The following is a 13,268-nucleotide window of genomic DNA, read 5'->3' on the forward strand; positions in this document are numbered from 1 at the left end:
AAAATAAAAGGAAAAAAGAAATCAAATGCAACCACCACATTTAGGTATAGGTAAGCTGCAATATATTAAATGCTTGTTTTTTTTGTTTAATACCACGTTAAATTTGATCGGAGTTGATCAAGGGCTTATTATCTGAATACCAATATAGGGTCAGGGGGAACGCACACAAAGGTCAACCTAGATAGACCTGTGTCCTTCTTTTTTTTTTTTTTTTTTTTTTTTTTTTAAACCGTATGTACTAATACAAAAACGATGTAACATTTAACTACCAAGACCTTGATAGACCCGAGAGAGCATGTGGTGGTTTCTTCTCCAGAATCTGGCAAAAACTAAAGTCCGTTTTGGGTAGACTTTCTGTCGAAATAAAAAATAAAGACACCTGCCCAATACTCCAAAAAAAATATATAAATTTTATTTATATATATATAATATTACTATGCTCTGATTGCATAATTACTTTCCGTATTCCTCTTTTTAAATGTCTGCTTGAAAGGTTATCCTCATGTAAGCAGATGTAAATAGTTATGAATATTTAGAGCGGACCTCCTCATCCTCCATTCAAAGAACTGTGCGTGGAGCTGCAGAAATGAGTTTACTGCTGATTTGTAAGCTTTAGATAAATAACAAAAAATTTAGCATTTGGCTGTAGTCCTGTGATAGATCACTTTATTTTCCTGCCATGGGACAGCGTACGTTCAGACCAAGGCATTAATAATGCACTTTCCTTATGTTAGGAATGCATGTTTTGTCTGTCTGGGTCAGTGTCTGACCTTGTGTTCAGTTTGAACTTCTATGTAGGCTGACTAATGAATATAGTTTATGCCAGCTATTGTCAACTTGGAGGTTGTTGGGGGTTCCTTGAGCTGTTGATCCTTACTGCACAATGGGATTTTTTTGATTTATATTGATTTTTTTTATATTATTATTTATTTATTAGAAAATTTATTTTAATTAAATGCTTTTGGAGTAAAAATATATCTAAAAATAATTTTCTATTCTAGTATACATTAATAATTAAATTTATTCAGCATTAAATGGAGCTTAGTTGTGGAGCATGAGGCTGTGTATATTCTGCATCATTTACATTTTTTGGTAAACTCATTCAATGACTCAATGAGTTAACATGCACTGCATGCACTGCATGGATGCATTCACACAATTTCACAGCAACCATGAGATAAACCAAAGTTTGGGAATATTCCCTTATCCCATTGTTTTTCAAATCTATGTACACTACAAATATCGCTGTTTTACTAACCTGACAGCTTATTATTCTAAATAGGAAACCTTCATTTTGTTTGCAGATATTAAAGATTCTAACTACCAAGAAGAATAATTCCTTACATTTAAAGAGCACCTGTTATTTTAGATCCATCTTGGCAGTGCCTGTTAGCGGGTATACACCTGCTGCTGCCGCCACGTCCCTCACCTTGTTGTCACTGCCGCTTTACCAGCCATCCCAGTAAATAGAATGGGACTGTCGGTGAGTCAACAGCGGGTCAGAGAAGAAGCCGCTGTGGGACAGAGATGACAGTTGCTCTTTAAAAATTATGATTTAAATCGAGTTGATTTCAATCAAGCTATTTTGCTAGTTATTTAAATTGTGATTTAAATCGAGTTGATTTAAATAAAATCCACCCTGGTTTGTAATATTAGTATTAGTTATTTTCAGGTTATTTTTATTTTCAGATTTTTGTTCTTTTTGAATTTTCGGATTTTCATTCTTATTTTAGAATTTCCGAATTAACAAATTTTCCAATGAACGAATTTGGAATGAAATTAATTGCACATGTTTAATAATCTACCTTCTTGAATCAGTGGTACTTGTGCAATATTTTTGCTAATGTGCCTAAGCTGAAGGCAGGCGTTCAGCTAAACTCGCACGATTTCAAACCGACATTTCAGTGCTCCGATGTGAATGGGGGCTCAACCAACTTTGTAAATTGCTCCGATGTGAATGGGGGCTCAACCAACTTTGTAAATTGCTCCGATGTGAATGGGGGCTCAACCAGCTTTGTAAGGTTCAAAAGGGCACTCCTCCTATGTAACAGCTTGAAAGTTACAAACTGAAACCCTCAGCTTGACTTTGAGATTGGCTTGCATAGATTCTTTTACAGATTTATAAAGCAAGCTTAGGAATATGATCAAAAATTCTGATTGTGCATAGTTACTAAGAACTCATCTAGTGGTTAAATGTAGCAATCTATTTAATACAACACCAAAAGTATGGTAGAGCAAGCATGTAAAATGTAATGTAAAAGGAATTACAATTTTTTTTCGCAATTACACTTATATTGTACTGTCCCCTGCCATTTTGAAGGGGTTGCCCCTTACTCGGTGGTACAGAATCTTCAAAATCAATCCTGCACATGTACAGTAAATCTCCAATCAATCCTTGTAGAGTTGCATAGGATTATTATTCTACAGGATTTTTATAGTGCCAACAGTTTATGCAGTGTTTTACAATATATAAGGGGAGCCAATACAGTTGCATTACAATAAAATACAAGAGAATTAAGAGGTCCCTGCTCAAGAAGAGCTTACAATCTAATGTGGTGGGGCAGGTGGTACAAAAGGTGGTCACTGTGGGGAATAAGCTGATGGAAGTGGTAAAAGAATAGTTGGAGGCATGATAGGCTTCCCTGATGAGATGAGTTTTCAGGGATTGCATGAAGGCAGCTAGAGTAGGAGATAGCCAGACAAGTTGAGGAAGAGAGTTCCAGAGAATGGGAGAGGCTCTGGAGAAATCCTGGAGATGAGCATGGGGTGAGAAGACAAGGGAGCTTAAGTATACCATCTTGAGGGGAGCGAAGAGGACCGTTTGGATGATAATGATATTTGAAGACAAGATTAGCGATGTAGCTCGGGGCAGAGTTGTGAATGGCTTTGTATGTTGTGGTTTTGTATTTTTACTTTTTGATTTGCTGGGGAATCGGGAGCCAGTGTAGGGATTGGAGGAGGGGGGTGGCAGACACTGAGCGGTTGGTAAGGTGGATAAGTCTGGCATTCATGATAGACTGAAGAGGGGATAGCCTATGGAGAGGTAGTCCAATGAGAAGGGAGTTGCAATAGTCAAGGCAAGAGATAACAAGGGAGTGAATGAGTAGCTTGGTTTCATTTGTTAAAAAGGGGCATATTTTAGAGATTTTACAGAGGTGAAGTCTACAAGCTTTTAACAACGATTGGATGGAATATGATGTGTATAATATATGCATGGGCCCGGTCCATAAGATTTTGACAAAGAGTTTGTCAGTGTTGCTGACGATATCTCGTTGACTTGCAGACAGGTCAGCATGAAACAGCACAATAGATGTTTAACTGCACTAAAGGTCACAGTAACACTTAAAAGCAGACCTTCACCCTCCCCAGCCACATTTTGCGATCTAATTTCTACCCCCTCCACTGTTAAAATCAGGGACTGTTTATTATCAACCTTTTTAAGGAATTCTCCCCCCACTTCCTAGGTATTTTACCATCTGGCATTTAATTTCCTGCAGCCTCTTGGGATAGCTACGTCTTGCATCCCAGAAGACCAAAGGATAGTCTACGATGCATGCATCTTTAGGGGGCCGGCTGTCTCTTCCTAATACGGACAGCTGGCACCTTGGTGATGTGGCATGGTGTATTCATCATGAGGGGGTTGGCTCTGGAAGAGACAACCAGCCTCCTAATGACCTATAAATGAAGGTGGTAGCACAGGACCTAGCAGCGTGGCCAATTTCAACAGTATACCAATCGATTGATGGGTGGGTGAGTGCGTTTTGTGGACTACACAGCGAGAAATGGAACGATTGGAGGGAGTAAAGTTCCTCTTTGCAAACACTGTAATATTAAAGGGTCTTAAACCCTGATGGGTTTTACTTCCTCTTTTACTCGCTGCTGCAGCCTGCAAATGAAAAGCATAATGGATTAGTATGCATCGCATACTAGCCCATTATGTGTCGCTTACCTGAAAAAGAATCCAGCAATGTCCCCTGTGTGGGCAGCATCCATCTTCTGGCCCTCTTTCTTCCAGGTCGCGGACCTCGGCTCTGTGATTCGCCAGAGCTGCGTGACGTCACTCCCGCGCATGGGAGCCGCGACTAACGGCACAGGCTAGGGAATAAACGACACTTCGTTTTTTTTCTTTTCTGCGCATGCGCCGTATGAATTTTCCACAGACTACAAGTGAAATATCTCCTAAACGGCGCATGTTTAGGAGCTATTTCCACTACCTATAGGTAAGCCTTATTCTAGGCTTACCTATAGGTAGAAGTCCAAAAAGTGGGTTTACAACCACTTTAACTGAAAATATTTGCTTTGTGAAAATTTTCCCTTTAACTGAGCTGTTGAACTGGAATGTAATTTTTTGATAATGATTAGCCTGTTCTAAGACTATCCGGGAACCTCTGTCTTCCTTTCATGCAGTATATTACCCAAGTAAAGGCGTCTTGTTAGATTTATACGCAGTACCCTGCTCCAGCTAGATCTGACTTTACTTTCTGTTTGGCACACAACAAAGCTCGAGGCAGAGGTATTTTATATTATTAGATTGGTGACTCCAGTTGAGTCTTGTCCTTTCTTTTAGTGGCTGCGGGAGACTTATTTCTTAATCCTTCATGGTCTGCTTCCTAAGTGAATGATGGAGTATTTCATCTGGAAAAAATATCTTTAGAACAATTACAGACTTTGTGATCAAGGTGGGGTCTCAGTATTCCCACAGACGGAACTGTAACCTTCTATTCCATTGTGACTTTTTATTTAATTGCTGTTAATGCTGCTTTTTTCCTTTCTCATAGTCGGTGCTTTTTTTTCTCACCAAGACTTGTATATGCTAATTGTCTGGTTGTCCTTGACTGACGCAGAATGCAGGGGGTAGCAGTTGTAAATATTGGTAGATATGGATACAGTGAATGTAATGCTTAGACATGCAGTGAGGGACTTTATTGCAGACCATGTGAGCGATTAGTAGGGGCTTCAAAGGGCAGTTTGTTCTTTAGGCAAGTTTTATTTATTTTTTCAAATTTTTTTTTGCGTTTAATTTTTGCAAAATTAACGTCTCAAATTTTAGGTAGATCTGGGTTGCTAAACATTCCTTCTTTTACAGTCAGGCAAATGGCAGATGTCCCTTTCCTTTCCCCAGCATGTCACTGGGTCTGCACATTGGAATGCCAGCAAAGGCATACTAGTCTCTAGAAGTCCACTACAAGTACCATCCAAACAGTATATATCCCTGGTGCCCAACCTTTGGCCCAAGTTCTGAAGATCTGTGGTACTTATTGTGCAGACCTCAGGGACCTTGATGCCTTAGCGGCTGTGTTCTCCTTATCCAGGTGCTTACTCAAGACAGTAACGTTTATTTCATACTATATTTATTTGTGCTGTACATCCCTAATCTCATTTTATTAATTTTATTCTTTGGATCTATTATAATGTATCTTGCTGAGCAAAATATTAAATGTGGGAGGATACATTCAGCGGAAAAAATGCAAAAGCATTGATTTGTGAAGGCGCTCCAATAGCAGGGATCTCTGAAGGAGGCCATACATTGTTAGACTGGCCATAAACGGTTCAAAGCTCAGCCGGGTCAGCAGGAACCAGTCGAGATTCGAACGGTTAATGGGCAGGCTAAATGTAACCAGTTAATAGTTCAACTGGGTTACAAGCAGCCCGCCGGATTCTCTTGCCACCACCAGCTGTTAAAAAAAAAAATCACACCATGCATGGCCGGCCTTAGACTCTAGGCCATGGTTTCTCAACCAGGGTGCCTCTAAGCTAAGATAAGTTCTCACTGAAACTTATGATCTTTTTAGTTCTCTGTAAGATGGTAATTGGGAAGAATTACCTCAAGTGTAAGGTGCATTCTTCCCACTAAACATCACACTAATGCATTCTGAGATGTAGATACAGTAATTTTTAGCAGGGGTTCCATGAGACTGGAAAGTTATTTCAAGGGTTCCTCTGATTTTTTGCAAGTCAGCCAAAATTCTGACCATAGTTGGCCCTGCCTGTGTCCTCAGGTGGACAAATCAAAGAAACCAGATAGTAAAATTTCCATCTGAACAGTGACTGCATCCAATCGGCTGCAGTCACTTTTTGGGCACTTGCTGTTGGAATACAATAATCGTCGGGAGGTTTTGGCACCCACACAGTTTAGATAAATCTGTATGTATGGCCAGATTAACAGCCTTCTGTAGTGTGTCCCTGACTTTGACTGTCTCCTGAAGAATGTCCCCAATCTACAGTAACTTTCTATTCTATCATGTTTGTAGTGTTTGACCATCTGCCGTCTGGGAAAACCATAGTCAACAGGACAGTAAGTTCGTGTAAATCTTTCTAATGGAGGCTCAGATAGTTAAATTCTGCAAGCAGCATCTTTGGGGTGGTGTGGGAGTAGTGTATACACCGCTCCCAGATTGCCCCTGCCCATTGAAATGAATTGGCAGCGCTGGACGGGGCACTATTAACCCTTTCCTCTGCCACTAGTAGGGGTTAAAAGCACCCGCTAACAGCCGAAAATCTCTGCTATAACAGCGTGTTAAAGCGCTAACAACACCCCCCAGTGTGAAAGTGGTCTTAAAGATATCCCGAGATAAATATGAGGCCATGAGGCCTATCATTGCTGACCTTCAATGTAAAAATAATTGTTTCCTGGTAGTTATACAACCCTCAAAGCTTTAAGGCTGGGTTCACGCCACAGCAAGAGTCTGGTGTGTCTCTATTCAACATTTCAGGTCTGATTTCAGCCTCCGAATTTTTGGCTGAATTGGAACCTGAAAGAGACCAAAAGACGCACAGAACTCCTGTGCAATTTGCACTGCAGCCTCTGCAGAGATGTGTGAATCGACTCCATAGAGAGCCAGTCACAATTTCCTGCTATGCCCGCATCCAATTCACAACAGTGTGAACCCAGCCTAATACTTTGAGACACTGAACCCAAACAAATATACAGTTTAGGGAAGCCAGAGAATAGTCTTAAGATTTTCAGAATACTTGTTCTGGATCAGTGACTCAAGTAATGAGGTAAGGCAGATGTCACAATTGCGAACCTGTCGTAAGCAAGAACATACCAACAGGATCGCAATGGAGGATACAGCAGTGAGGGGATAGGCTCACTTCCTTGTTGCTCCATCCCTGGCTAAATGAGTGACACGTTGCGCCCTCACTGGCGACTTACATGGGATAGTACAAGTGAGCAATAATCGCGCAAGAGACGCACACTCAAGTTTTTTAATAGCTAAACTTGACAAGGGTGTTTATTTAAGGGGTGACCCAAAATTGTATAACTTTATATGACCACATAACCTAATAGGCCTAGCTTTAAAGCATTACTTAAATTTTAAGTCGCCTTTGGCATGTGCAGTTCAGCTTCTCTGGTACCTCAGGTCTGAAAAAAGATGCTTAACCACTACAATACAGGGCACTTTCGCCCCCTTCCTTCCCAGCCCAATTTTCAGCTTTCATCGCTCTCGCGCTTTCAGTGACAATTGCGCGGTCATGCTACACTGTACCCAAATGAAATTTTTATCATTTTGTTCGCACAAATAGAGATTTATTTTGGTGGTATTTATTCACGACTCCATTTTTTATTTTTTGCGATATAAGCGCAAAAAAGTGGAAATTTGGAAAAAAAACAATATTTTCTTTTTTCTATTTTAAAAGAAATCCAATAAAATCAAATTTTGTCATAAATTTATGCCAAAATGCATTCTGCTACATGTTTTTGGTAAAAAAAATTCCGTTAAGTGTATAATAATTGGTTTGTGTGATCACGGACATATGTACGCAAATGGTCATGTACATATGTGTGCAGGTGATCACGTACATATGTGTGCACATAATCATTGGGACAAGTGATTTTAGTGGGACATATGTGGGGGACATGTTTTTATTATTAGGGACATGTGTTTTTATTTTTTGGGGACATGTATGTTTTGGGGACGTGTGTTATGGGGACATATGTGGGGACTGTGTTTACACTGTGTGGTGTGTTGTGTGTTTACACTAGACTGAAGATCAGTGAGTAAAAAGCTGTAAAAAACAGCTCATACTCACTGATCATCAGCCGGCTGCAGCAATCTGCTCTCCTCTCCTCAGCGATGACTCCTGTGTGAGGAGAGGAGGAGCCGATTGCCTAGCAACCGGCTGTTTGTTTACATCACATGACGGCCGTGATTGGACACGGCCGTCATGTGATCAGGAGGGCCAATCACAGAGCCCTCCTGCCGATCTGAGATGCGCCGTGTCCCGGTGACACGGGCGCATCGGGATCGCGCCGCTGCGCGGGCACGATCCCGCTCCTCCTGATGGACGTTCCTGAACGTCCTATCAGGAGTAGACGGCTCCCACCCGGCCGTATATGTGCATTGGCCGGGTGGGAAGTGGTTAATTTCTAAGGCAGATCTTAAAAATACGCCACCAATAAAGATCAGAACACCGCACCACAAACAGTCAAAATTAATAATAAATTAGCATAGCAGCTACTATAAAAAGAGAAACATTTAAAACAATCAATTACCTATAAATCTATACTTAATAAAGGTAAATAGTGGCTCTACAAATAGTGATATCTCTTGAATAGATCCCCACAGTGATCGGGTGTAGAGAAATTAATAATCTATGAATAGTTCTATAAATAGACTTTCTTTATATGTGAACAAACATGCCACTGCTTCCCCAGTCAAATGTACACTCACCAGCTAATATTGCCTCACACTCTCGTGTTTTGGCAAAAACAGCATTCGCCTCACCAGGTTAGACCGACATCCTATCAGGTAAAAGTCCGTAGAGCAACGTAATATGTGGAGGAAATAAACTCCAAATAGCGTGATACCTTATCACAAACTTTATTGCATCACCAGCATAATGGTCGTGCACTTACCAGAAGGCAATGAAAATGATCACAATGGTATTGTATGTGATGCCAGCGATATCCAGTCGTGGCGAGCATAAAAAACTTAAAATTTTGCCCGATCTCTCCATCCAAAACACTCAAACGTCACTTCCTGTGGTAAGTGATCGTCACTTACGGTTGCTGTACAGCCACGTGCTGACGCGTTTCATCATATCGACTTCATCCTGGGTTTTCTAATGCTGCGTACACACGATCAAACAATCCGGTGGAAAAGTCCGGCAATCCGTCCGTGTGTAGGCTCCGGTGGACTTTTTTTACTCAAAAGTCCGGCGGACTAAGATTGGAGTTTTGCACATCAATCTGTCCGCCGGACTCGCATTTCGTCCATACCAGGTGACGGGGCCAGCGATGCCTCCTTCGCTGGTTCCGGCTACCTGGAGCCGCGCTAAAAATGAACAGACTTTCCTCCATGTGTGTGGGCAAGTCCGTTCATTTCAAAGATACGGCGGATAGTACAGCTGTCCGCCGGACCTAATCCGACGCAAAAGTGCCATGTGTGGGCAGGTAGCTCGTTTGAAAAGTCCGGCGATTTGTCTGATGCATGTGTACGTGGCATTAGGCATACCTATAAGCCATGCTCCAAAATCTTCCTAATCTGGCCTTCCATATCCAGTCCAAATGGCAGGATGGGCCAGTCGTTGGATGCACAACCCCAAATGCGCAGGAGCAAGCGCTCTAACTTCATTAAAACCCTGCGCATATGCAGTTTCTCTCCCACTCCCCTTCTGTTGCATAATTCCATGGGGGGGAGGGAAAGGGGAAAGTGCCCAGGTTTTGGATGAGTCGACGTATATAACAGTGGGTGGGGGTGTTGCTCATATTAGAAAAGCTAGAATGCACAGATAAGTTTATTTATTTTTGGAAAAGTAATGGAAAGGTGAACTAACTCTTTTTAAAGGCACAGACCAGCCATAGAACCAATTGCAGAGAATCAAATCACAAGGTTTATCCATGGCGAGACTGGATGACTAACCCCCTCTAAAAACGCTGACAAAGCTTGAAATCTATAAAAAGTGAAGTGGGTGTGGGGGGCCACATTTCTGGCCTCTTCAAATGGCGTGAGAAGAACTGGGGTATACAGTTGTGCTCAAAAGTTTGCATACCCTGGCAACATTTTTTAACATTTTGGCATTGATATTGAAAGTATGACTGAGCATGCCAAAAAACGTCTTATTTAAGGATAGTGATCATATGAAGCCATTTATTATCACATAGTTGTTTAGCTTCTTTGTAAATCATAATAATAACAGAAATCGCCCAAATGACTCTGATCAAAAGTTTGCACACCATGGAATGTTTGGCCTTTGTACACACACACAAGGTGACACACACAGGTTAAACTGTCAATTAAAGGTACCGTAATTGCTTACATCTGTGGCTTCTTAAATTGCAATTATATCTGTATATAAATAGACAATGAATTTGTTGTAGGCATGTGGATGCACTGAGCAGATTAGATACTGAACCATGGGGAGCATAAAAGAACGATCAAAAGACATGTGTAGCAATGTATTGGAACTTTATAAAGATGGAAAAGGCTAAGAAAAGAAATCCAAAGCCTTAAATATGACCATAGGCTATTCACTGCCAGAAAAATTGTTGGGCTACAAAGAAAAACCTCCATGTGTACCCTATGGGGAAATATAGGCTGGTGTGGTTGTTTCAAGGAGCACAAAATGATGATACATGAACAAAAGTGAGCTTGCATGGTCAAGTTGCCAGAAAGAAGCCTTTACTGCGCTTATGCCACAGAGAAGCCCGGGACAATATGCCCGACAACACCTTGATATGCCTCAGAGCTTCTGGCACACTGTAATCTGGAGTGACGAGACCAAAATAGAGCTTTATGGTCACAACCATAAGGCCTCATGTACACTGCTGCTGGTAAATGGACGTTTAGGAGCAGTTGGGCATTTTTTTCAACTGTTCCTAAACTCCTCTATATTATCTTATCAGTAAATGTACACAGGTTCGTCTATAGTCATTTCTAGGCAGTTGCGTTTAGAGGCTTTTTCTGGAACCCAAAAAAATGACTTCAGAAGCTGTGTTTAGAGGCATTTCAAATGCTAAACGCAGTAACTAGCTTTCAGCCACATTTCGTTTACATGTGTTTTTTCATTTTTGCCTATTTTGAAAAAAAAAATTATATATATATATATATATATATATATATATATATATATATATATATATATATATAATTTTTTTTTTTCAAACGTGGCTAAACAGCGTATTAGACGCCGGTTTCTAGCAGTCAAGTTAAATCATTCAGGAGAGGTTGAATAACGTCCTATGTACACAAAGCCTTAGGGCCCATGTACATAGGACGCTGCTAAACATACGTTCAGAGGCAGTTGGATGCTTTTTTTCAACTGCCCCTGAAATCATTCAGTGTTATCCCATGTGACCAGGTACACAGTCTTGTTTATTGCCGTTTTTAGTGCTATGTTTTGGGGAGGGGTCAACAAGGCCTATAGCGACAAGCATACCATCCCCACTGTGATGTGTTGGTGGTGGCTCACTGATTTATTTTTTATTTTTTGGGTGGGTAGGGAGTGGTGAGCTCTAAAGCTATGGGGAATCTTGTAAAAATTGATGGCAAGATGGATGCAGCATGCTATCAGAAAATACTGGCAGACAATTTTGCATTCTTCTGCACGGAAGCTGCGCATGACAAGACTAGATTTTTCAGCATGTCAATGTCCCCAAGCACAAGGCCAAGTTGAGCCTCCAGTGGTTACAACAGGAAAAGGTGAAGGTTCTAGAGTGCCCATCAGTCTCCTGACCTTAAACTCTTGGCACTGGTACCTCCCAGTTCTTTAAGAGGTTTAGGATGACAGGAGGCAAGTGGGGCAAGTGTTTGTAATAATGGGACCGCTGTCATTGGCTGTCGCGGCGGTCACATAGGAAAGCTCTCATTCGCAAGCAGCGATTGGGCCGCTAGTAGCTGCCAGGAGAGCACAGGGCACACAGTTTTTATTTGCCCCAATTCACACAAATATGTGGCTGCTCTGCGCCCAGGCCCTTCCTCCGAAAGGCCACATATTTGCGTGCAGTCAGCGCAAAGGGGTCAGTATCATCTAAGCACTCTAGGAAGATCTCAAACACGCTATTCATGCAAGATAACCAAAGACTTTGCATGCACAGCTCAGTGTATATTGCGAAAAAGCAGAATAGGAACACTTCAATGCAGATGAGACCTAGTATATCTCCTCTACATTAAAAATCCTGCGTGTATTTATTAAGTAAAATTCCTCTTTAAAGTGCAGAGCTTAATCACTCTGAGTAATCCTTAGCAGCACTAAACTTTCTTATGATTGTTCTGGGTTATTGGTGTGCCCACATTGGCAATTCTGTTTTTCATTATCTGACCAAATCTCTGATGTACCTGGATTCCTGACTTGTTTTTCCGAACACTGAAACCACAATAGGGAGCAATTTTCTGTTTTATAGGATTAGTTCTGTGGTATGTACCTAGTCTTAAAACAAATTAGATGTAAATTGCTGTCTCGACTTAATATAATTTGCCTTTTCATGCTGATTTTTTTTCTTGAAACACAAGACAATCAACATGAGCCAAGAGAGATAACTGTAGTTTTTGTGTACAATCGTATTGGCCGAAATATGACCTTGAGATGGTGTTTAGGGTTATATCCCTGACCGACCTTGAATTACTTAGTTGATGAGTAGAGACATTGTAATTCTGTTAGTATTTTGTAGCCTCTTGTCCTTGCACACTGAACGATTGTGCCCTCGCTGTTCTAGTTCCCTACTTACTCTTTCTCCTCTGACCCAGTCATCTATTGTTTAACACTGTGACATTTCTTGTCTTTCCACTATGTGAGCCAAATTCGTTGTGCGCTCTTCACCGACACATCAGAACAATAAAAAAAGCCAGCGTGTGACCATTGTTGTTGATCTAGCTTAGCATATTGCTTACATGAAGGGAGTGAAATAAACTTGTGTCTTTTTTTCTTGCAGTACATTGGAAGCTTGGATGTTCCACGCCCGAACAGCAGAGTGGAGATAGTGGCAGCCATGAGACGAATACGGGTATGTTTGAGCTATTTGTTAAATGAAAAATCTCCACTTTCACAAAAAAAATTGATTGCTATAAGGCCCTTTGAAATGTTATGTTAAAAATAACTTTCCATTTCAGTCTGCATCCTTTTCTAAGACTGACCAAAAAAAGATTGAATATTCTTGTAACCATGGCAATAGTACGCCATTTGTAGATGGGATTTTGCAGTGTGCTCATACCTCTGGTCATCTGATTTGTCTATTTTTTTTTTTTAAATGTCTACATAGAAGGCAAGGGCAGATTAAATATCTTATATACAGTATTATAAACACAAATCTCCTATGCTCTACTGTT

At 40.9% G+C, this 13,268-nt stretch overlaps 1 protein-coding gene across 2 annotated transcripts in view; it reads left to right on the top strand.

Moving 5' to 3' along the window:
• LOC143928269 (carboxyl-terminal PDZ ligand of neuronal nitric oxide synthase protein-like) overlaps positions 1 to 13,268 on the top strand; it is a 193,154-nt gene that overhangs the window by 43,542 nt on the left and 136,344 nt on the right. For both annotated transcript variants that reach the window (XM_077453046.1, XM_077453045.1), the window contains exon 2: positions 12,875 to 12,946. In XM_077453046.1, coding sequence (XP_077309172.1) covers positions 12,875 to 12,946 — 72 coding nt within the window. The remainder of the gene's footprint in view (positions 1 to 12,874; positions 12,947 to 13,268) is intronic.

Source organism: Lithobates pipiens, unplaced genomic scaffold (assembly GCF_037356315.1).
Source record: "Lithobates pipiens isolate NorthernLeopardFrog02 unplaced genomic scaffold, aLitPip1_a1.2 Scaffold_23, whole genome shotgun sequence".
NCBI classification, from domain to species: Eukaryota; Metazoa; Chordata; class Amphibia; order Anura; family Ranidae; genus Lithobates; species Lithobates pipiens.